Genomic DNA, 26,814 nt, shown 5'->3' on the forward strand with positions numbered 1-26,814 from the left:
GGCTGCAGCTTTCATGATCTTTAAATTTAGGTCCGCCCTATCTTAAGCTGAGGAGGACGGACAGCCACCATAACATTAGCTCCCTGGAATGTGCCTCTGGCTGGGGAGACTTCCACCTCACCTGGCACACCTTCAACATTTCTATGTTGTCGCCACCGAAACTCTGACCTCTAAACAACGTAAACTCTCATGGATGGAGTGATGAGTTTCTTTGTTGTTTTTCCCCAGTTTGTCTTCCCTACTGGCCAGGAGGCTTTTCTTGCAGCCACCCTTGACACTTGGGGGAGACTCCAGAGCTGTTCCGCCGTCAGTGAGTCGCTTATCTCTGGGGCTATTCCCTCTCGCCTCACCATCTTTGTTTGCAGATGGCCAACAACCTAAGCTATAATGTTAACATTAGCTCCCTGGAATGTGCCTCTGGCTGGGGAGACTTCCACCTCACCTAGCACACCTTCAACATTTCTATGTTGTTGCCACCGAAACACTGACCTTTAAACAACGGAAACTCTCATGGATGGAGTGATGAGTTTCTTTGTTGTTTTTCCCCAGTTTGTCTTCCCTACTGGCCAGGAGGCTTTTCTTGCAGCCACCCTTGACACTTGGGGGAGACTCCAGAGCTGTTCCGCCGTCAGTGAGTCGCTTATTTCTGGGGCCATTCCCCTCTCGCCTCAACATCTTTGTTTGCAGATGGCCAACAACCTAAGCTATAATGTCTGGGCCCTTAACTCCCGGGCCAAGAGGCTGGCCCTCATGGCTTATCTTAAAGACTTCAGTCAAAAATAAATCCCCTTTGGGCAACCTAATTCACCAAAGCACATACATTCATACGCATAGTCATATCACCAGAACTTAACACCACCACCATCAAAGGCCAAAACTTAATAAAGACAAGTATTTTATTTCAGAATTATTAAAACATATAAAGAAGTAAAAATATTACCCTACTCCTTTGGTGGTTAAGGGGCCCCCTCATACTTTTTGAGAGTTATCTCAAAGACTCTCTATGTGATATTGCCCTACTTCAGGAGGTGCACCTCCTCAAAAGGTATTGGGGATGCAATGCTTTCTCCTCTAGGCCTAGTAAGACAGGGGGAGGGTTGCTATCCTCATCGTCAGCCACTTCCCTTGTCAAGTAGTGCACATCTAAGCTGGAGTCTCTGGGAGGCTTCTCTGCTCACCTTACTCTGAATGCACACACCTTCCCTCTTGCCACATTATAAATACCTAACGACCACCAGGAGCAGTTTGCGCTGCAGGCCTTGGGTCTAGTGACGGCTACTCTCGACCTGGACATTATAGAGGGGGGCGACTTCAACTTGATCCATGACAACTCCCTTGATTGGTCCTCACAGAGAGACGGACAGGCAGGTGCCTGGACGGACACTGGGCTGGGTTGGCTTGTAGACATAGGCCTGGTGGACGCTTGGCAAACTCAGCACCCTCCATCCTGGGTATACACATTTTTTTCTGCTGCCCACGAGACATATGCCTGCATAGACTATTTCCTAGTCTCCCCGCACATCTTGGCAACCCTAGGGCAGACCAACATTGAAGTGGTGGCATTGTCTGACCACTACTCGATTACACTCACGTTCCCTACTCCCACTAGGGTGGTTCACGGCCACCTCTGGCGGCTTAATGACAAACTACTTGCATTCGACACCACCCAGAAAGAGATATTTTGTATTCAATGAGAAGATGGATACTTCATGTATCATTGATTAAGTTACTTTATTTAAGTTAATTGGTTAAGATAAAAAGGAAACCCCATCAGGAGCAGCTGTCCTGCTGCTCAGCCCTCACTCAACTGACATTCACAGCATAGCTACATTCTAATCATCCAACATTCCACATGACATGCATACCAGCTGAGCAGCAGGGAAACATAAGTTACAACATATCTCCCTTCGTTATGGGTACTATTGCAAATGGTAATAAAATAGTAGTCAATAAAATGCACACAAGTACACATAGTTAAAGATATCAAAATAAAGTACCATAGTACAAATTGACAACACAACAAAGTATTCAACACATCCCATACACTACAGTCGAAGAAGAATTACGCATTATTTCCTGAAATGAATAACTATCTTCATCCTATATCCTTATACCACTAATTATACAGGTTGGCCAGACCAGCATAACAAGGAAGGCACAAAGGAACAAACTTGACACAGCAAATATCAGGGAACAACACGCACACCATAGACTAAGAACAAAACGCTCGTACATCCATACCGCGGAAAACCACGCACTCAGATGAAGTACATCTCAGCAACACATGTGCACTCAACAAGCTGGACATATGCAGTGAACAACATTTTCACAAGTTAATAAGTGGCTCAACAACCTGACGCCAACTCACATATAACACCAATTGGGAACAACACACCCAAGGGGTGACTATATACCACATAGCCCCCACGAACATGAGGTATGTTCACACAACACCAATTGGGAACAACATACCCAAGGGGTGACCATATACCACATAGCCCCCTTTCAAACATGAAGCACGTTCACACTACACCAATTGGGAATTATCAACAACACCTAAACACAACCAAAGGGTGAAACATTCACCAACACCACAACAAATTAACCAGTGAGCGACTATATACCACATAGTCTTCAAATAACCATGTGATCACATAGCATGTAACCACTACTAACATGAGTTAATGAGTCGCCTAATATTTAAACACGACCCACACACAATATTAGTTGTGTAACAACTCTTGGTGAATTAGCAACAACACCTAAACATATCCAAAGGGTGAAACAATCACCAACACTTCAACAAAATAACTAGTGAGCGACCATATACAGCATAGCCCTCAATTAACCATGTGACCACATACCACGTAGCCACTACCAACATGAGTTAATGAGTCGCCTAACTTTTAAACACGACCCACACACAACACTAGTTGTGTAACAACTCTTGGTGAAATAATCACCAATACTAAAACAAGATGACTAACGAGTGACCATATACAGCATAGTCCTCTAATAACCATGTGACCACATACAATATAGCCACTATAAATTCTCAACAAAAAAAAAATTACACACTCCAGTGAAACTAATGAATGGCTTGGCATCTTGATACTAGCCCACACACATAACCAAATGAGAAATAGCTCCTAGATCATCACTCACACACAGTAACACGCAACGCCCATCCTCAAGCATCCAAAGCTTTGCACTGTTCGTCAAATTCGGTGATAATTGTTCCATCAGAGTGTCGGCATCGTTGATCCTCTTTCATCGTCAGGACAGTTTCCTGCATCAGAGTGTCCGCAGTGTAGATCCTCTTCCATCACTAGGACATTTTCCATCGCCGCTTCCACTCTTGTTGTCTCTTTTAGTGTTAGTTCTCAGGTCAGGTCGTACCCAATATACTATCTCTCTCGTTCACACACTTGTAGTACTTTTGTAAACTGAAACATCGATGTTCTTCTCTTTCCTTCTCCTTCCGCAGACGCTCCGCTCACTTAAATGGCATTTACTTCCTTTTGTCACCATCAATCACAAATTTCACCTTTGCAAGTTCATTGTCTCATTCTTTTTCCTTCCGCAGACGCTCCGCTCACTTAAATGGCACTTACTTCCTTTTGTTACCATTAATCACAAATTTCACCTTTGCAAGTTCATTGTTTCATTCCTTCTCCAAGACGTGTTATACTCCCCAGACGCGTTGCCTAGTAACACAATATTATTCCAAGATGGCCGCTACGTAGCGTGATTACGTCACTACTGCTTGTGACGTTTACCTCTGGTATTCCAATTTCCTCAGCGCTACCGTCTCGGTTAGATGCCGGTGTGTAGAAAATCCCAACGGTGAGTAAGAAGTCGGCTCGCGCCACTCTGCTCGAGTCACCGCTGTTACAAATTTCAAAAGACGCTTCCGCTCTCCGAGATCTCAATCCATACACCACTGCACGATGATCACAGACTGTTGTCAAAGTCCGACAATTAAACTTTACCATGAGTCATTTCACGCTACGGCCTCTAATCCTAAAGCGGCAATATCCACTGCCATGCATGAGTTCTAGTCATTCCTCTCGGTTCCTAATCTCAAATCGGCAATATCCTCTGTTTTTTAAAAGTTCCACTCGTTCTTTTTTTTTTTTAGCTTCCAATTTCAAAGCGGCAATATCCTCTGCCTTTCAAATGTTGCTCTCTTTACAGTTATAGCGCCAATGCTTTCCATTTTGTCAAGATGCTGTAAACTGATAACCATACAGATCACAGTGATACACTACACTGTTGGCGGTGATTCAACTAGATTTTCTCTGTTCAACGTGGCTAATCTTGGTTTAAGGGCGACCGATGTAAGGGTCACTGATGGGGTTATTTGCCAGCCAACGTTTCTCACACACTTTACCACAAAACTTGAAATATTTTACCTCTAGTCTTCTTTTCTTGGATCACCGTTTCTTCCCTTCTCTTTTTAAATGAAGTTTCAAATTTGTAGTCTTCTTCTTTTAAGTTGCACGCGTAGACTCCTTACATAATGGTCCCCAAAATGTCGCCAAAATGTTGTATTCAATGAGATTTTTTTTTTTTTTTTCCTTGAAAATATTTTTATTGTTACGTTATTGTCAGCATTAAACCTTGTAATTCTTCTAAAATTGTGACAAGTGATAGTTCAGAGAAGTCAACAATTTTAGATTTAATAGGTGGTGGATATACTGTTGGTATATGAATATACCGTTAGAAGACACAATTTTGCCATTCATGTTGATTAAAATCTGCAGATAGTACTAATATGAGAGAGGAGAAAGCACAGAATTGCAGTATGATATAAAAAAAAGTTGTGTGTCAAACCATAATATTCTAAAGGTGCAGCAGCTAAAACAAACAAATGGAGGATTCTAGACTGACCCATTGCATTTTCCTTCAATAACTACGCCTCCCCAGCAGTAATTGGGGTGCAGTAAGTAGAGAGCCTATGTGCTCTTTCCTGGCTCTCTTTGTCATCCAAATCTGCATGAACCCCCAAGATGCAAGAGGCACCATGTTTATCGTCTGTTGCTGCAGGTGTTCAGGAGCGGATTGGAATATTCAGAAAGGCCCTCTAATGTGCATACATTTTTGAAGTTTGGAAGTGGCTTACCAATCAGGTGGTGGCAAGCTTAGATTGTGCTGTTGCACGTCTCAAATATCCCTTGAATTGAAACTAAAAGATATTAGTGTTGTATTCAATGAGAAGATGGATACTTCATGTATCATTGATTAAGTTACTTTATTTAAGTTAATTGGTTAAGATAAAAAGGAAACCCCATCAGGAGCAGCTGTCCTGCTGCTCAGCCCTCACTCAACTGACATTCACAGCATAGCTACATTCTAATCATCCAACATTCCACATGACATGCATACCAGCTGAGCAGCAGGGAAACATAAGTTACAACAAGATACATACCGTTATTACACACTTCCTTGAAGACAATGACATGCCTAGTACACCTATCCCACTTTGCTGGGAAACATTAAAATTCTGTTGTATGGGGGGCTTTTCTTGCGATCTATGCAAGGCTCAACCGGTAACAACAGGAGATGATGCGTGACTTGGAGGCACAGGTCCATGGTTTAGAAGATACACACAAGCGCACGGTGGCCCACAGGACATGTAGAAACTTGACACTGCCCAAGGCACAGCTTTAACCACTAGAATGGGAGAGAGCAAACTCCGGCCTGGTCCAGAGAAAGCAAAAATATTATATGGGGAGTAACAAGGCAGGGCTCATTTTTGCCCCATAAACTGATGGCTGAGATGCAGAAACACCGAATCTCTGATATTCGGGCACACTTCACCCTTCTATGGGAACGTCAGTTATCACAGTCTTACCGAAACCTGGGAATGACCCCCTACAATGTGCATAATACTGCCCCACTCAATGTGGACATTAAGTTCTTTATGGGGATTCTGGCGGCTCGATTGAATCCCTATATGCAGGGATTGATTGGCCCGGACCAGACTGGTTTTATCCCCAAAAGGGGTTGCAGTGACAAAACCAGGCGTCTTCTTCACTTAATGGACAAGGTGATGAGTTTATGTGTACTGGCGCTGTTAATGTCCATTGATGTGGAGAAGGTATTTGACCGGGTGCATTTGCCATTCCTCTGACTGGTACCAGAGAGGGTAGACCCCAGGCAGCGATTCTTGACGTGGGTCTGGAGTAATTCCTCCCTTTGTCATTGTTTTACTGTTTTTCTCTTTTTCCTTTTTCTGTCAATCTCTCTCTTGCTCAGAGTCAAAGTCTGATGATAAAAAATAAACCACTCCCCAGAACTGGGTGCCGGTGTACACCACCTGCACAAATTAAGCACTGCTAGCACTGAAACTCCAACCCCACATTCAGATGCTGTACACTGAAGAAAATTGTCTTCTCCCAAATGATCGTTTTATATAACAGAACAACTTGCGCTCTTTTTTATTTTGTAAGCAAACACCCTATTTTAAGCCGTTCTCCCGCCAGGGCCCATCAACTGGTATCTGCCATATTGCAGAAATAATTTATAGAAGGTGCAGCATGGCTGTCAATAAGAAAGTTGCTCGTTTCCGCCCCCTTTGGTCTTGTGATTGACATAAGAGTTGAAGATGGAAATTGGAAGGAGACAATACCCTAAAGTTAGAGGCTTCAACATCTTACCAACCTATTCATCTGCACTGTGTTAAAAGTCCAGCAAGAACATTTGCTTTAATGGCTCTGTTTTCATTCTCAAACACCTGCTGCCCCTTTTGAGCTTTTAATTTCCCCAGAGCTGTCTTCAATCATCAGTTTAATTCATGATTCGGTATACTTCCTGATACACTCACTACAAAACATCTCTGGTTTGTCAAGTTAAATCCAGTTCTTTAGTTCCATGTACTCAGCTATCTTCTAAGTGCTTCATAGGACTAGAAAAACTGTGGGGCATATTACCAACAAGTAGCGATATTTATCGCTAAATAGGCTTAGCAACAGGTTGGGTGCGCCCACATTGCATGTCATTAGCGATAAATCGCTGACATGCAAAGCGGGCCCAAAAACCGCTCGCTATCGCCTACAAGCTGTTGCTAACTGCTGTTAGCGACAGCTTTCTAATAGGGCGATAGAATTATCGCTGCTTAGCGGCCGAAAACGGCAGCTAAAGCGGCGAAAATTGCCTATGGCCCCCCTTGATAATATGCCCCTGTATTTTAATCAAATGAAGCAACCTAGCTGTAAAGATTGACTCATATTTATTGAATTTGTTGGTGCCACTGTCTCTTTTTATGGTTCTATACCATTCAATGTAATATCTTCTCGCTTGTAGATCGTTGCCACTGGGGTGTGTCGCACAGATGCCCATGCCGTCAGTACCCACTTCAAAGAAGGCATGTTTCCAGTAATCCTGGGTCATGAAGGAGCAGGAATCGTGGAGAGTGTTGGACCAGGAGTAACAGAATTTAAGCCTGGTATGTGTATTGTCTGTTTTATGACTGCCCAAGAATATTATCTGCGGCTTTCAAAGGCATTTCTAAGGTTCTGTGGCATTAGGATGAAAATCCCAAAACTCTTACATCAAAGGAAGGGTACAGACAAAGTAAGAAGCAGTGTATTGTAAATGGTTATGTGTAGATCCTTGCTGCCATACCTCAAATACGCATTCACGCGAGAATGACACACTGAAAAATGTACTGTACTTCATTGATAAGGTTAAACAAACTTACAGATATTGTCATGTGGAAAGTTTTACATCCAAACGTGATAAGTTGATTTAATTATCCAAAACACACGCTGATTTGAATTAGTGAATTATATTGTAGAGTCTGAAGTGCAAATATTGTTTTCCTGTCTGACTGAATGAATAGCGAGGAAAGTGCGTGGGTACTCCCAGAAATGCTCCGGTGCTAGTCGGAAAGCAAGAGTGGAAGAGAAAGGATGCAATTAGAGAGTGAAAAGCCAGATCGTACACTGTTTTAAAAAGAGCGCTCATTTCTACTAGCCGTAACTTGGCCGGCAAGCTATTCCAAGTCTGCGGGCCCAGGAGGGAATATGATCTACCTCCTGTTTTTATGTCTGGTAAGCGTACATCTTTCCAGGCCGCAAAGCACTATGCAGAGTTCGGTCAAAGATAAAACACTATTTTGACATTTACAAATATTCAGGGCGTTATATTATGTAAATTGATCAAACTCGATCTAAATGGCCTTGAGAAAGGCCAGACCAACTGGCCACAGGGTGAAACAAGTGCTGTCAATGCTATGCAAATAAAGTATCATACAGAAACAACTCAGTGAGTTTGGTATGAATTGGATAATCAAATCAGGGTAATAATTTTGCCATTTCTCAAACTCTATAACGATTCTGCAGGTTACAAGAGTTTACCCAGCAGGCAGAGTAGCACACCACCTAAATCACAGCTGTAAAATAAGGCATTATAGCAGGCAGTCAACCCCTATACTGCCCTCCATTTACTCCATTAACCACACATTTAGATATGAATGAAGGAAATATCGACTTGAACATTTTGGGGAATATCCGTTAAAGTAAAACAGTACTATCAGAAAAGTTCTAAAAGTCTACTGAACGGACACGCGACTTTTATTCTGCACTTCATAAATGAGAATTAATCAGATATGATTATTTTGGTCAAAACCATAAAACAATTAAAACAGTCTACAATCGACAAGCATTCAAAAACGTGTTAGATAGCCAATTGCAAATCAGTATTCGTTGCATGAAAAGGAGCAGACATGATTCATTTGTTACATTTTACATATGTATTCGACTCTGTAATGATGATCGTAATAATAAATTAGATTCTCTTGACTCAATCACTAGATTTATCACATAATTGATGAGAATATTTCATTTTTACTGTATAATATGATCATACCTTCGAAACCAATGCACTTGATTAGAAAACATGATTGAAACAGCAACTAAGGGGCTGATTAGGATCTCGTTAGGAAAGCCCTCTGGAGTCTGGACGACTCGTTTCCGGGGAGCTTTCCAAAAGAATCGCGCTCCGGGAGTCCTAGCGACCATTTTCCAAGCATCCGTATACTGACGGACTCGGTTCGCTCAGACTCCCATTCCATTCTATGGCAGCCTGTGTACCGAATACCTACACAGGCTCACATTGTAAAAAGGGGTTGGTGGGTGAAAAGCAGGCGCCCTGTGGAGGGCCCTCCATGGTGCCGTCACACTGTGCATGCATGGAAAGGGGGACCCATAGGTACCCCCACGGGACTGATTAGGAGGGCCCCGGGTGAAGGGGGGTGTGCTACAGCCCCCGAAGTCCGATTCCCACAGCCATTTTGTCTCTGCAAAACCGAGTCGTTACGGCTGTCAGAAGAGGCCATCATACTTGCTCCTTCGGAAGCCGGCCCCATTGCGCAGCACGATTCGGCTCCGAACGCCTCGGACTGACAGGATCGGCTTCAGAACCAATTCGGTCGACGCCGTTGCCATCTTTGCATCGTACTTGGTCTTCGGAACGGGGGACGATTCGATCAGAAACATAGGCTCCGAATCAGATTTGCTTCTTCCAAATCCAGTTTTGAGCCTTTCCTAACGCGATCATAATCGGCTCCTAAATAGGAAAAGTAAAGGTTATCTCCACATTAATAGGAGCAGCCCTTGCTACAGTGAGTGTGCATATACTAGAAATGCATATGGCTCTCCCTTAATTTGTTAGTTATTCCCGAGAGTGTTTCAAATACTTACAGATTGCAGATAATAGGAGAGGGATACATGCAAAATTCAAATAATGCAGCACCTTTCCATAGTCCAGTTCTCTCAGGGTGGGAACAAGCCAGCCCCTGCGTAACCCATATAGCCCGGCAGAATAGTAACAAGCGAGAAACAGTTTTCTAACAGAATTTGAAAAATGAGGGATTTTACATCTCGTTTTTTATGTCCAACCTATCGGATAAATGATTCAAGTGCCCAATCATTTTTAATAAGATTGGGTAGCCTTTACTTTGTGGTCATACGATTGCAACAGATAGCCCCTAAACCACCAAAGATCTGGTTTCTCAGGACATGGATCAACTTACTGCTCAAAGGTGGGCAGCCTGCCTCTGACTAGCTAGAGGAAATAATACTGTACATACAAAACAAAGCCATAGAAGTCTTATACCTAAGCCTGGTTCAGAGCGAAAACCTTACAAAATCAGCAATATCACAAAATCACGGTGCATGACAAAGGTGCACAGAAAATTAATCAGCCGTATTTAGCAGCACTAATAAATGTCTCATCGAGCATATGCACTTTCAGAGAACCATGAAAGTTTAAAGAAAGAGAAGAGCATATAGATGAAGGTAGAGAACTCCAGAGATTTGGAGCAAGAAGGGTAGAAGATTTGAAACCAGAGGGACACACACATTGGTGCAACATGAACCATTCAAATGCTAAACAATACAAACCTGTTTCTAATGTAATCAACAAACCCAAATGTTTCTTTCCAGGTGACAAAGTGATCCCTGTCTACATCCCCGAGTGTGGCAAGTGCAAATTCTGCTTGTGCCCGAAGACCAACCTGTGTGAAAAGATCAGGTAGGACAAAGTATTTCGCTCATTGCTAATGGTGTGTGGCCTGATTTCATAATCCTCCTTGTTTTTAGCAACAAGGGCTACCCCTCAATAACCAGAGACCCAATACATTAAAACTATCATTTTGATCGCATTGCTAATGTCATGTTTTGGGCAAGAATGTATTACGAAAAAGAGAAGGAAAGAAAGGATAGAAAAAAAGAGAGTAAAGTAGGAAAAAGAGCCAAGAGATAGTATTATAGTTGTATTTCGTATCCCCCATAAATCTATCTAAAAATGTGTTTTTTGGTTATTGTTAGTCATTATAACTCTTAGAGATGCGTCATTTTCCCTGCGCCAGCCTGCAATACCCTTGTGCCACAATGGATGTGCCGTATTTATAATACGGCACACCATGGCGCAAGGTGACAGATGTGTCAGAAATTCTGACGCATCTGTTGGCTCAAAAGTCACTCATTGCTGGAGTTGTGTCACAAGCACGACGCAACTCCAGCAATGCATGGGGAGGCTTATACTCATTGTACTGCGCCCCTCCTTATGCCTGCTTCAAGTAGGTGTAAGGTTTTGATGCAGTGGCATCCTAGAAGTGGCGCAGTGAAATCTTGTAGATTTCACTGCGTCAGTTCTATGAGGCTTTTCTGCATGGGAACACCCACCCTGCTTACATTATACCTGACAAAGGTATAATGTGGCGCAGGGCTTACAGCATGGCGTATCTCCCTAGATGCGTCACGTTGTAAATTGGCCGCAATGTTTACGGCGCATCAGCAGTGCAAAAGTGTCGCAAGGGGATTGTAAATCTGCCCCTTGAATTTTTGTAACAAGTAATATATTTGTGTGGTGGGGTGGCAGACGATTTGTGTAGATTTGGAATCTGTCTACAGTCCCTTTTGGTCTTTGAAATGCTAAGGCTATCACTGCTGGTGAAGCTCTGTGTTTGTTTAAGGGTTTAACATTAGCTGGGTTTATCTACTAAAGCTCGTAAGACCTCATGGGCTGAGTTCAAAGTTGTAACAAATGTTCTGGGCGGGTTGCGAGCTTTAGTTCAATGTAATTCAAACTGAAATGCAAGTTCACGTGTCTCGCCCACATTATTAACTCTTCGTAGTTCTGCCACCATTAGCTGAGGAGTATTTAACTCTTCCGTTGTCAGACCTGTACACACGTGTCAGACGTTTTATCACTATTTTGTCATTTAAACATGTTTAATCTACATATCTTTCGCACAACAAGGACAAAGTATTAGCATAGCATCTAGCAGTCTTTATAAACTCAAGAACTATATAGGGATAAGTGACTTTTTGTTTACAAAAGTTCTCAATGCTGTGTTGCGCATCAGAAAGGAATATAGGGTCATTTGCCATGACGACTTTAGTGTTGTTATTCCAAAAAGGAGTAGCTTTTAATGCCTAGGCGATATAGCCCACTTCCTGCTTGAAATCCCAAAAGTGAAAAACTCTCAAACTCTGGCCCAGGCCTGATAGGAACTAAGGGGCTGATTATGATGGTGGTGATCCCGCCACCGACCGGCTGTCGCGGGCGGGTTCACCGCTATTGCGAGGCCATTTCCCACCCGCCATATTAAAATGGCGGATGGGTCAGTGACGGTCGGAAACTCTGACTGCCACGCATCCGACGGGCTCCTTATCCCTGGAATGGCAGCGGTGCCTACCAGGCACCGCCATAGGGATTACCGCCATAGGGATTACGATCGTCCATCCCCGCCAGCCTTTCCATGGCACTACACCCTCCATGGAAAGGCTGGCAGGGATGGACATTGGGGGCCCATAGAGGGCTCCCCTTCAGCCTGGGTCCTTTTGTTAGGAGTGGGGGGCACCTATGGTGCACCACCACATTTCCATGCACCATGTGGTAGGCACAGCATGGTGTCTGCCATGTAGTGGAGGGAAATGTGAAATGTGCTGTTTTTACATTGCAGAGGGTGCTACTGCCAGAAGCACCCGCAGCAATGTAAAATATGGGAAGTGCGATGACCGTGGTGGCGGTCGCATTGTAATCAGCGCTTTGGGACCACCGCCTAATAGACAGACGGCCTGGTTCACCGCTATTGTGAGGCCATTTCCCGCCCGCTATATTAAAATGGTGGGTGGGTCTGTGACAGTCGGAAACTGACCGCCACGCATCCAACGGGCTCCTTGAGCCCGTTAGTGCTGCGAAGGCCACCCAATCCCTGGAATGGCAGCAGTGCCTACCCGGCACCGCCATAGGGATGAAGATGGTCCATCCCCGCCAGCCTCTCCATGGCACTACACCCGCCATGGAAAGACTGGCAGGGATGGACATTGGGGGCCCATAGAGGGCCCTCCTGCAGCCTGGGTCCTTTTGTTGGGGGGCACCTATGGTGCACCACCACATTTCCATGCACCATGTGGCAGGCACAGCATGGTGTCTGCCACGTAGTGCAGGGAAAAGTGAAATGTGCTGTTTTTACATTGCAGAGGGTGCTACTGCCAGAAGCACCCGCAGCAATGTAAAATATGGGAAGTGTGGCCACCGTGGTGGCGGTCGTATTGTAATCAGCCCTGTGAGACCGCCGCCTTATAGACGGACGGCCCCACTCCCCAATACGATGGAGGACGGAGTGAAGTCTGTCTGCCATCGTATTCAACCCCTTCGATTTTGGAACCATTTAGTGGATTAAATCCGACTCAGCCTAAACCTGCTATCCTCCTTGAATAACGAAGTCCGTTGTCCCCCATCAGATTGTCCACTACAAACTCACAGCTTATAATGTTTTATGAAAGTGTTGTGTACAGCCCATCGCGCAGCATGCCTATTTCTTTAATTCCAAATCCATGCGGTTCTGCTCTAGTTGATCTACCCTCAGTCTGTCCTGGTAAATTGACTCCAGCATCAGAATAGACTGCCATAATGGCAAACTTATCCAAAGGCGTAGGGTGCTTACAGTGGGCTTATAACCCTTTTCAGAAGGCCCGAAATGACATAAAGGACAACTCAACAACGAAACAAAGTATTCTCTAGACTATTGTTAAGGCTCTGTAAACATACAAGGTATGTAATTGTAAATCTACCGCTGAAGGAGAGGACGGGTTAGGACCTAGTGCAGGAGAATTGATTCCTCTTTTAATGAGAAACAGAGGTAATATTTAGATTAAAATGGTACTATCTTCAAACACTTGTAGATTTGGTAGAATAAAGCCCCTACCCTTCAATTAAACATTATAGCCACTGGGAATGAAACTTATACAGACAATTTAGAAGTAGAAAACGGTGGTTCCAAGGGGAACTTTATAAAGCAGTCAAAAGTAAATGTAAGCTCCAAGAAGAGACAGGCGAATGCATTATAAAGGCTTTAAATAGCAAAATCTCCTTGATAGGCATGCAGCTAACGGAGTAACCATGGAGAAGCCTCGCTAAGTGGTTTTAAAAACTGGCCCATCAGACCACTATAGTCTTAAAGTCAATGCTAATCCTAGCAAAAATCGATCCATGAAATAAAATCTAACATTTTCAAGTGTTTTCAATTACGAGGATTCAAACCTCTGAAAGTACACCTGGATGCAAACCGATTCCTACGTTTTTTATAAGATTTTAAAGTGGGAGGGATCTATCCTGCTATAACAACATTGCTACCTCCCTAAAACAACCTAACCTTTGGAGGCCAATCCGCTAACACTCTATACCCCTAAGCAAAGATGTTGTAGGCATGAGAGTGGAGACGTAGTCACGGATCAGATTTAAGGAGGGCAGACAGCAAGCCTTAGAAGGAGATGGATGGACATCAAGGCCTCAGACGTCACTCCAGAGCCACTAACAAAACGTCAGCCCTACAATGACACATTTTCAATAAAGAATAAGATGTATTGGAGCGAAGGCATATAGTAAACTTTGAGGCCACTTAATGCTCACAGCATACAGCCCCAAGGCCTAGTGTTTTGGAGTTAATAGCATATCTCTGTGAGAGGCACAAAAGTCGATCATTTGACACAGATCTGCTGAAACACACTCTGACTGAGACAGTAATGGACTGATGATGTGAACTGATGACTTAACTGATCCAAAAGCATATTATACCTCCATGGAACAAATACTGCAGATAGAGAGAGGAGATAGATTTCCACCCATTGAAATATCCCTGGAGCAATATAGGCTATAGATGGAGATCTGATTCCCATTATTTGATGTTGCTTCTGGTGACTAAGTCATATTGTTGAGTTATCCGAGCAGAAAAACTGTGGAACATTCAGGACGACTTGAAGCTTTCAGGATAGCTTGATGTCCCTTCCAACTGGACAAGATTTGAGACTCCAGAGGAGAGGAGACACCCTGAGCCTAAAGACACTCCAAAGAAGCTCTCTAACCCCTGGGATTGGCATTTGTTACTAGGTTTCTGTAAACCGAAACCACCAATGTGAAGATTTTCTTAAGATAGAAGACATCCTCAGATGTGTCGTAATTCTGGTAGATTAGAGGGCAATTACCCAATAACCATTCACAAATTGGGGATGATACTTTCTGAATCAGAATTTGTAATGGCCATGAAGCTTTATTACCTTTTCTCTACTTTGAGAAAGACCACCCTTATGTCTGCCCTGATATTAGACCCTATATAGGGCAGGTCCTAAGGAAGTTGGAAGTGAGGCTTTTTTAAGTTTGGAAGGACTTCATTTTCTTGAAACAGATTTCAAACCTCTTGGACGTTCACTTTGTACAGGGAAAGAGGAGCAGCATTTGGCCATTTCCTCTAGGTTTGTGAAATCGTGACGCCCTTAGTACATATAATTGCAACCAATGGGGTCAATGGCTTTGTAAAAACCTTAGGCACTGAAGATAATCCAAACAGAAGTACCCAAAACAAAAAATGTGATGCTTCGAGTGCAAAACAAAGGTCTTGTTGATGATTCCTTTGAAGTGGGCAGTGACTGTGTGTATTCTTTAAATCCAACACCATCAGATAATCTCCTGGCCAAAGAAGTGGAAGAATAGATTGTAGAGCCATCATTTTGAAGGGTCTCCATTGCAGAAACTTCTTTACAAAGCAGGTGTCTAAAATATGTTGAACGTCTCTATTTGGTTTGCCCACCTAAACCGATATTGAATACATTCCTACTCTTCTCTCTGAAACCAAGAATTAACAAATTGTTTCTGCCTCCAGAGGATAGCGGATAGATCTCAAAAGAGCTTCTTGCTTGAGGAAAAATCATGCGAAAGGACTTAAAAAAACTTTATTGTCTGGTTTGTGAATTCCTTACATTATCTGCCCCTCATACTCATTGATCTGTTACAAATGTCAGCCAAACCTCTTGAAACTGCAAAAGCCCCGCAGCTACGGGAGTCTTTCTAAAGCAGTGATGTAGATTGATAGTCATGTCTTTGGAGGTGCTGGCGAAGAAAAAAAGGCTACCGGATTAGAGGCAGAGTGTCTTGAAACAAAATCCCCCCTGGGCCTTCTACTTGCGGGCGTCCTGTATTGCTATTGTACCAGCTGCCCATGCATTCCAAAAGCTCATTGACTAGAGGAGAAACGACCTCTTGAGGGATCCTGGAAAAAAGGAAGCAATCTTCCTTTCAAATCTTCTACAGATTTTGTTTTCATTGTCCAAATTGAGGTACACACAATAAGGGTCCAAAAACTGGCAACTGAAAACATTACATTATGTTGAGACGTTCCAGACACAGCTGCTCTTGAGGCTACAGCAGCCTGAGGTAGTTCATTGAAAATAATGTCACATAAAGATTTGAACTGCTCCTTCATGGCTGCAGGAATAGGAACAATATCCTCTCACCTCCTCAAAAATTCAAATAAGGCCTGAAATCTTTAATAGGGGACTTCACAGTGTACCTATCATGGGTTCCAGCTTGGAGATCAAATATTGAGACAGAGAGAGCATTTGAATGCCATGTCAAGTTTCTTATAAAGGGGATCTGAAGGTGTAGCATCTTCAGAGGATACAATTGTTTGTGAGTAGTCTGCTTTAGTAACTGAGGGCATCTTCATATCAAAAATCACCAACTGATATTTTCTTTCTACAAATTATGGAACAGTTGGATCCTCAGTGACCTTCCACTCCTTTTCAAAAACATTAGCCACACATCTGAAATTCCTGTTGTCTAATGCGAGCGATTAAACTCAGGTTTCATTATTTCAAAATTCATTGAAAATCTTTCCCTTCAACATACTTCTTCTGGACTTTTCTTCATCTGTATCTCTACGCTGGGATTCAGTTAGTAGTGTTAGCAACATGGCACTATGTGGCCTGCTGATCTGCACTTTCATCAATACCCTAAAGCTCAGAAAGGGACCGAGAAATTGCAGAAGTTGATGACTCAGCCTCCTTGTACTAGATCCTTTAAATGCTCATGGTTCCCAGTACTTTTACTATTACTACCAAATGCCTCCTTGTTTGCGAACATAAAGAACCCGGACGAGGCGGCTTTTTAAGCTCTTATCCTTCTACCCAGATCGGTGTGCCGTGGCTAGTCAACACCTAACCAATAAAAGTGTTATTCAAGTTGCAAGCTTAAGCCTATGAGCTGCCTGCGAAAACGGGTCATAATGTTCCATCTAATCAGTAAAGTACATGCTATGACCAAGACAGTCTTCCGCATGTCATTTCTACCCACATCAGCTAGAGAACAACATCCCGGAAACCTCGCCTCCACATGTGTGTTATATATTAAAAACAAATCAAGGTAGATGGAGATGGAAATTATTGTTAATTAAGGAGAAGAAAACATAAAAAGAAAATAGAAATAGGTCAAGTAGAGAAGGTCTTTCTCCAGTGAAATGGATCTTCACTAATTCATTTAGGACTTGGAGGAAGAAGCAGACGGGGAAGTAATGAGGAATTACCTGGTGAATTAGAGACCGAATTACCAATTCCATTGACAATATCTTGTCACTCAGGGAATTCTCAGGGTTCTACTTGAAATCTGAGTTAATTCCTGTTCCCCCAAAGATAGCAGCACCTTAGGTATTGTTAACTCGGTGTTCAGGAATCAACTTCTATGCACCAGGGTACTCAACCTGGTGCCGAATTTACGAAGATGTGACGCAGCTCAATGCAGCAAAAAAATTACTGTGCTGTCGCATGGAGAGGGCAGGAATGAGCCATATCTTCTAAGATAAGATGTGTTTCTAGTCTGTCCCTGCATTGGTACACACAGTGCAGCCTAGCGTCAACACAGGCACCCGTGAACCATGGTGCAAGGGTGTCTGCATTGCAAGTAGGATTATTTTTGTGCTGGAAGGGACACCTTCCTGCACAAAAACAACCTTTAGATGCTTTTTTCTCCTTCTACATGTGCTGCAGTCTGCAGCACACATAGGAAGAAGAAAAAACAAGGAGAAATAAACATATGTCTACTTGTTACGCCTCCCCTGAAAAGTGGCACATTCCCAGGTTTGCTAGTGAATCTTTGAATGTGCCAAAAACCCATTGTGGATGCGTGGGAACAGCCCCGATCCACCGATGAAACGTCTTCCCAGGTCAGAGTAATGCAAGGCGGTGACTTGTGCTGCCCTGTGTACCTCCAGATTTACTATGTCGCACAGAGCCATGCTAGGTGGCTCTGCATGACATAGTAAATCTCACTTAAGGCTTTCATTGCCCTTGCGTCACCTTTATGCGACGCAAGGCCAGCACAATCCTTTCGTAAATATGGTCCCCGGTATGTGGTGGCAGCAACCGTTCTGCTTCTATGTTCACACTCTGCTGCAGTTAGGTTTACGTTGTTTCCTTCTGTTGACTGCTTTGGGTGTTACTTTTCCCCAGCAAAATCAAAACTGCCATTTCTGATCAAGACCTGATGGCCGACAACACCAGCCGCTTCACCTGCAAGGGAAAGCAGATCTACCACTTCATGGGCACCAGCACCTTCTCTCAGTACACCGTGTGTGCTGAGACCTCTGTCGTCAAAATTGATGCTGCTGCCCCACTGGATAAAGTATGTTTGATTGGCTGTGGATTTTCCACTGGCTATGGAGCTGCCATCAACACTGCTAAGGTAATCAAATTAAATTAAGTGCAAGGTTGTGACTTGAATAGTGCAGACGCAGCTTCTAAAACCTGTAGAAAAAGCAGTAATTTTGCTAACATGTGTATAAATTGGCCCATTTTGTATTTCCCCATGTGCACTAACGTGCTGACAACGAAGAACACAAATATTGCTTTGTTGTAAACTGTTGTAAATGTGATTAGATAGCCTGCAAATATGTGCAAACTACTTGGGTTCAGAAATCTGATTTACTAGTTTGAAATATACATGAACATACACGCTTGTATTTGCACTACTGTGCACATTTTATTATGAAGCTAAAAAAAGCAATTTATGCTGAAAAATTGCCATGGATAACTCACTTGCAAAAGAAACATGCAGGGAAATGGAAACCTCATATCAAAAATTTGCTTGAAGGCTCAATGTACCTACATCTGCTGGGGACAATAAACATAGGTCAATCTGATACAATTCATGACTCAAGATCCGTGGTTCTTAACCTTTAGACATGTGTGGACCTCCACTGAATCACTACTGGAATCCGGTGACCCCCCTGAGTCATTATTTGAATCCGGGGACCCTCAGCCTAAGTCATTTCTTAGATTTAAACCGCAAACCAAAACACAAAAATACAAAAGCAAGTGTGCACCAAACAAATACTCAATTATTTAAATAGTTTGCTTAATTCCAAATTAAATATAAAAAAGTTCCGACATTTTTAAATGTTGCTTCTTTATTTGTTTATACTTTATAACATTTAATTTTTGTATTTTAATATTTTGTAAAACAGTTAATGACCCCCTGAGTAAGACTGGGGGACCCCCAGGGGTCCTCGGACCATAAGTTAAAAACCACTGCTCTAGACCCTTTATGCTATTGCTCCCAACAGTGGGTTGTCTGCCACATTATTATGTTTTTTTATGTTGACGTACAAAAATATTGAATCCAGAATACGGACTGCTACTATATTGTCAAGATAAATATATGTAGGTAAATCTATATTTATATTCTTAACTCCACATCTATGCATATTGATGATATATACATATTCATATTTTTTATGTGTGAAGGTATGGAGTTAGAAATAGTATACATATGCATATATGGAGATCGTGAATTGGTGATGAGACAAAAAGAGTCCAAACATATTATGAATTTCCGCACCTTGAGCCCGTTTGGGCACAATCAGGACGAAGAACTACATTGCCATCTGTAAAGTTGCCCTTATCAGAAAATGACTGATGCCCATTGAGTATCCAATAATGTTTTTTAACAAAACTTTATTCTCACTATAATGTTGTTTCAGGACATATCGGATTATACAGCCAAATGCACAAGTATGGTTTAAGGTGCAGTACTGGTTTGCCCACTAGAGGGCGGTAATTTACAATTATTATCTATTTGAGTTGATATTGTTTCCAATGCATAAATCAAATGCATAATTGTTGAACTTGTGCGCAAATGGTAAAAAGGGTTAAAAGCCCACTGGAGGGCTTCAATAATGGTTACGTTGTGAAAACGAAATTTTCTTTATGGTTCAATTAAAATATCAATGCATGAGGTAAATGCTTTAGGTACAAGTTGAATAGAATCTAATTATATGTTTTGGAAAATGATTAACAAATTGCTAATCTGCACCACGTATGAAGGAAATTGCACAAATTTAATTCATTAAACTACATGTCCCAGAACACCTGTACAAGTTACAGGAAGTGATGTAATTCGAAAGGGTACCACCCCCCTTTCCCCTTTTTTTTCTTTTAATCAGTAAAATGGTGTCGAGCACAATTACCTGTGAGCAAGGTCTCCGTAGAGACCGAAACGCGTTGGGTTATGCTGGTTGCTGATTAAAGAAATTATATTCTGACTTCAAACCCGGTGTTGGTTTTGGAATTCTTTCACACGGGAGTGCATGAGGAAACAACTTCCCTACGGGAAAAACTGAATTGATATATATATATATATATATATATAGATATATATATATATATATATATATATATATATATATATATATATATATATATATATATATATATATATATATATATATCTATATATATATATATATATGTGTGTGTGTGTGTGTGTGTGTGTGTGTGTGTCTTTTATGATATAGTAGTATTTGATATTTTGGCCATGATATGTTTGCAGTGTCGATGCACAAAATGCAATGTTGTTATTTCCAATCACAACAGTCCGGCTGAGCTCATGTCGAGCTAGAACTGAATTAATGTTATACTTTCAAAGTAGAAGTAAATAGTAGCTTTTAATGTAAAATTGTTAGGCTGGACCTTTGAAGGTCCATCCTGCAGAAGTAGTCTCTTTGATGAAGGGGCTTGGCCACGCAGGACCTATCAGCGCACAGATCCTCTCCCAAGCTTTATTACAGGACCAATGAGTATGGGCGAATTGTGTGAACCGCACGTTTGGCCCTTCCAAACCGCACAACTCCCCTAATTGGATTAGAGGACTTCCCTAAATTGTGCGGTGGACGCGCACACTATAACGCTTCCAGATTTGTATGTGAATTTAACCACATATTTATTTACATTTCCAGCTATTTCTGTGACTTTTTAAAGGGAGGGAAAAACAAGGAAGTGTAATGTAGAAAATGTGTAAGCCCTTATCAGTAAAATAGCTGCATAGTAGCTTCTAATCATTGTCAAATATTGACTTTTGAAAGTAATCAATGCATTTTCTGAAATAGTCACACTACAAATAGGTATAGAGGGTTTCTGATTACAACTTCAAAGTATGGTTGCTAGTCAATAAAGAGTAAAATGGGTTGTGGGTGAAGCTCTGCGAGCTAGGACCAAGAGCGTTTCCGGTGGTCACGAATGCTGCTGTATCATTGCATTTGATGGGAAATGTTATTTGCGTAGAGTTTTGCAACAGACTTTTAATATAGGTTTAAAATCTAAACGACCTTTAATATTTAATTCACATTGATTTTGAGCACAGGTTCTATCAACAGTAAAATCACACAGTCTCTCAATTCAAGTCTAATGAACTTTGCTAATTCATAATAGGTTTTGGGGGGTTACATTTTTGAAGAAAGAGGCAGATCAAAAATAATCTGGATGCGGTATATTCGTAATTAACGATATTCAGCTGGCATGAGGTTTACCATTGGCAATAAATGAGGGAAGTATTGCTGCAAACATATTAGCAAATGAGGTTGAACACCTTCCGATATTTCCTTAGTCGACCTTGGATTGCCAGGTCTGGACTACAAACAATTTCCAACATAAAAAATCCAGAGGAACAAATAGGGTTCAAATAAAAAAAATAACATTGCCATCAAAACACGTACATTTTTGTCTTGTGACACATGACAGTGCAGGAATAAAAGATCTGTGTTTGGGGGGCGTGGCCAAGATAGCGGCTGTGGTGGACGCAAGCTAAAGAGCTCAGCGCCATCCCGAATTTTGCCAACGTTTATCCTACCTCTCCTGCCCTGTTTTGGAGTGTGATATGCCCCCGGGACATCTGTGAAGCTTTGATGGTCTGCATTGTTCAGACTGGAAGATATAAGTGTTGTATATGTGTTTTATAAAGTTATTTACCCTACTTTTCCTCAGCTTCTACTTATTTGCCTTGAGCGTACATATCTTGAATTGTCACTGACTGATAAAGCCTAATGGAACAGTGTGTAATTTGCTGCAGGTTGAACCTGGCTCCACCTGCGCAGTGTTTGGATTGGGAGGAGTCGGCCTTTCAGCGGTCATGGGCTGTAAAGCAGCTGGAGCCACGCGTATCATTGGCATCGACATCAACAAGGACAAATTTCCAAAAGCGCGAGAACTTGGAGCAACAGAGTGCATTAACCCCCAGGACTACTCTCAGCCTATTCAGAAAGTTATTGCAGAACTCACAAACGGCGGTGTGGATTTTGCTATAGAGTGCATTGGTATTTTGGATGTCATGGTAAGTATTTTGCCCTCTCAGACAGTACCCGCATGTTCTTTTTTGGGAATTCTCTCTATGGCCCTCATTAAGTGTGGCCCTGGAAATGGGCTGGATTTTCCTAACCCCCGGAGTTACTGATACTGGGGGTACCGCTAACTTAAGGAATGAGGCAAATCTGGCCCATTACAGGTTGAACCCTGAGGATCCACTAAGACACAAGGAATTTCTGTAGATTCTGTAATTCCAGGTCTGGTAGTCCTGGTAATTCATCATTTTGGGGCAGATTTTCACCGGGAGTTCTTATTGAAGTTGTTCAGTCTTGGGCTAATTGAGAGTGTTTGATGGGGGAGTGTCTTTCAAAGTTGATTTGTTATGTCATGGCCTATATTTTTAATTCCATGGGTCCTGGAGAATTATCCCTGGACTGGTGCATTTTAAATTCACTGCCTCCTCCTCCAACTCCAACAAAAACAAAGATTCTGATGCTGCCACCAATGTTCTGTTCGAAATTTCACAACCAGTATTACTGTTGATCGGGAGGAGCAGCAAGCCCTAAAAGGAGAGCGGCTAGCACCCCGTGGGTGGCAGACAAAGGGCACAGCGGCAACAGGGAACAATAGCGTGCCAATAAAAAGGCCAGTAAATGACCAGGAAGTTTGGGTTCAAAGTGCCCAATCAAGAAAGAGGGATGTGGTCGCAAGTATGGCCTAAAAGGTAACTGAGATCAGTAGTCCCAGGCTTTTTTGCCAGAGGAAATTGATCCCACACCAGAGAAGGCAGGTGTCGCAGCCGCAGTGTAACAAGGGAGTGGGGAGTCACGAGGTTTAACAAGAATCTTCTCTTAAGGACATAAGCAATTGCCCCAACAAGAGCTGTCACAACAGTTGGAAGTTATGGTTATTAATATGAATAAATTATAGGATATACACTGTATAACCTGTTCCGAAAATGCCTTATGTTGTAGTCCAAGATAAACCAAAAATGAGAAAGTTGATGACAAGTGTATGGATAAAAAATAGAGAGTAACCCGTTAACCAGAACGGAACTGTGTAAGTCACAGTAGGTAAAGAAAAGTGTTCCCTTGGTGGATCCTAACATGTCTGTTATAAGAATATTTTATTTGACCGAATCACTCCACATACCAATATCTCTAATCCAGGCCACATGCCCATCATACTAGGACTATATTCACCCCCTTGGTATTAGTAGAACCACAAAAGGCACTAAACTCAATAAAGATATTCAACCTCACTATGGCAGTTATACATTGTGTTCCATTTTATTAAAACAAATTAAAAAGATCTCTCTTCATATTAACAGTTAGAATATTTCCTTTCCAATTGGTAACAACTCATTAAATAGCTGTAGTGCACAGCTTTCCAAACTTTTCATGTTGGTGACACACCTTTTTGTGAAAAGATTTTCAGGGACACAGTAACGTGAGGAAGCACAGCGAGCGAGCCCGGACCACCTATGGTGGATTCGGGCCCCACACACACATACCCCACCCCACACACACACCCCACACACAACCCCACACACAACCCCCCACAGACACACCACCCCACACACACACCCCACACAACCCCCCACACCCCACCCACACACACCCCACACAACCCCCCACACACACCCCACACACAACCCCACACACACCCCACACACACACCCACCCACACACCCCACACACACCCCACACACACACACACCCCACACACACCCCACCCGCACACACCCCACACAACCCCCCACACACACCCCACACACAACCCAACACACACCACCCCACACACACACCACCCCACACACACACACACACACCCCACACACACACACACCCTACACACACACCCCACACCCCCCACACAGACCCCACACACTCCACACACAACCCAACACACACCACCCACAGACACACCACCCCACACACACACACTCACACACACAACCCCACACACACCCCACACCCCCACACACACCCCACACACACACACCCACACACCCCCCACACACACCCCACACACACAGACACAACCCCCCACACACAACCAAACACACACCCCCCACACACACACACCGGGGCCGATTTGTTACTGGGGGCCGGGTTTGCAGCTGTGCTGCAATATTGCCCCCCAGGTTACAAAAGCAGCATACAAGCGTTTCCAGCCTGCCAGGGCAGGCAGTGCTTCCCTAGAGGCCAGGCAGCCAGCCAACCCAAAATATGAATTTTTGTGACCTTGATGCTAGTTGACCCTTGCCCACTAGATGGCAGAACGAGCAAATAAATCAGCGTTACGCATTTTGTTGCAAAGGAACTAAACTAGGGCCAGATTTACAAAGCCGTTTTGCCTTTGCCAACTCTGCGACCTACAAAATCAAAGGGTTTGTTTTGCAGAACGGCTTTTAGCCATCATCTTAGCCCTTTTTGAGAATCAGTAAAGCCGTTTCTAATTGCACTGTGCTTTTACGGACTCATACCTATACTGCCAATTGCAACAAGGTTTATCAATAGTTTGTGAGCACAATCGTAGTTGCAATTCCATTAAAAAGTTACTAACTCATTAAAGGAGGTGGGCCCCCAATTAACATAAAGTCTCTGAATGTATGGTCTCAGGTCCCCTCACCACTACTAGGGCTGCCACCTGTCTCACGGATAAATACCAGACATATGTTTCTTTTTTTTAAGATTCTGCAAAGGTGAGGACACGATACCTGGACTTAACTTTATATAAAATCGTCTGTGTTCATTTTCACATGGCCTTTTTGTTTTTTTGTTTAATTTAATGATCAGTCAGGAATCACCAAGGCAGCTGTAGAGCACTTTTTAAAGAGCTTTCTTTATATAGTTACTGTCTGTTTTATGTGGCAAATACTGGCTTTGTGTGATTTTATGAATCCATGTATTGGCTGGAACATTAAAATACTGCTCACGCTAATAAAAAAATGCTAAGTCGTGTGTGGCATCCCGGGCCCGCTCACAGCCGCACCCGAGCAATTCACAGGTCGTCAAAGACCGTGTGCATGTTAATGGGGCTTTGTTGTTGTTTCACCCCTTCTAAGAGCCCCTGCAGCCCAACTCTGCTGATTGCCGGCAGAAGTCGTCTCATCCCGCGACACACCTACGGCTGGGGCGCGACACAGTAATGTGTCGCGCCACACAGTTTGGAAAGCTATGCTGTAGTGGAATAACACATTTGCTGCAATATCACACTTTACAATACATAGTACCAATATTCAACATATAATCAAAAACATCCATACTAATATAATAAAGAGAGAGCCCAAACCTTTGAGGAGGGTAATCTCAGGAACCACAGCACCAATCACAACACCCCATACAGCGCTGGAAAGGGCAGTTGCAGCAGAAGGACATAGGCTATGCAGACGCCCACCATATACATTTAAAAGGTAAAAGAACCGTGCCAGCAAAGTAGTCCCTTGTGGGCATGTCTGCGTTGTGCTGTGGGCGTGTGCTGGGGGCGTGACAAACGCTTGGGGCTTGTGGTACGTTCCGCCCTTCATGCCATGTCTCATATTGTGTGCTAATCCCACCCTGCTCCCTTTAAATACTCCTGAACCCCATAATCATACCCACCCTTACTCCTTAAAATACCCCAAAACCCTTAAACATTAACCCATCTTAACCCTATAAATATACCCTGTACCCCAAAACTTAAACCTATCCCTAAACCCTAAAAATACCCCTGTACCCCAAAACCCAAACCTAGCCCTGAACCCTAAAATTACCCCTGTACCCCGAAACCCAAACCTAGCCCTGAACCCTAAAAATACCACTGTACCCCAAAACCCAAACCTACCCCTGAATCATTAAATACCCCTGTACCCCAAAACCCAAACCTAGCCCTGATCCCTTAAAATACCCCTGTACCCCAAAACCCAAACCTACCCCTGAACCCTAAAAATACCCCTGTACCCCAAAACCCAAAACCTAGCCCTGAACCCTAAAAATAACCCTGTACCCCAAAACCCAAACCTGCCCCTGAACCCTAAAAATACCCCTGTACCCCAAAACCCAAACCTAGCCCTGAACCCTTAAAATACCCCTGTACCTCAAAACCCAAACCTATCCCTGAACCTTAAAAATACCCCTGTACCCTATAACCCAAAACTATATTTGAACCCTTAAAATACCCAAACACCCCAAAACATATACCTCAGTACCCCAAAACATATACCCCTATACCAGTGGTTCCCAAACTTTTTTGACCTGTGGCTCCCTTGACCTAATTGGCAGTTGGCCGTGGCTCCCCACCATTTTTTTACCGCTGGGGGGGGGGGGGATGTAAGCCCGACCTCGGGAGTACTTCCAGTTGTCTTCCTGAAATTAATTGGGATGCGATTAATGAATTATGATCATATTTGTAA

At 43.0% G+C, this 26,814-nt stretch overlaps 1 protein-coding gene across 1 annotated transcript in view; it reads left to right on the plus strand.

The window, feature by feature from the left end:
* Positions 1 to 26,814, plus strand: part of LOC144818611 (all-trans-retinol dehydrogenase [NAD(+)] ADH4-like) — a 194,461-nt gene that overhangs the window by 108,639 nt on the left and 59,008 nt on the right. Inside the window, exons 3-6 of the mRNA XM_078676207.1 lie at positions 7,309 to 7,450; positions 10,452 to 10,539; positions 18,294 to 18,525; positions 22,186 to 22,446. Of these exons, the coding sequence (XP_078532333.1) occupies positions 7,309 to 7,450; positions 10,452 to 10,539; positions 18,294 to 18,525; positions 22,186 to 22,446 (723 nt within the window). The remainder of the gene's footprint in view (positions 1 to 7,308; positions 7,451 to 10,451; positions 10,540 to 18,293; positions 18,526 to 22,185; positions 22,447 to 26,814) is intronic.

The sequence above is a fragment of the Lissotriton helveticus genome, chromosome 2_1, assembly GCF_964261635.1.
Source record: "Lissotriton helveticus chromosome 2_1, aLisHel1.1, whole genome shotgun sequence".
NCBI lineage: Eukaryota > Metazoa > Chordata > Amphibia > Caudata > Salamandridae > Lissotriton > Lissotriton helveticus.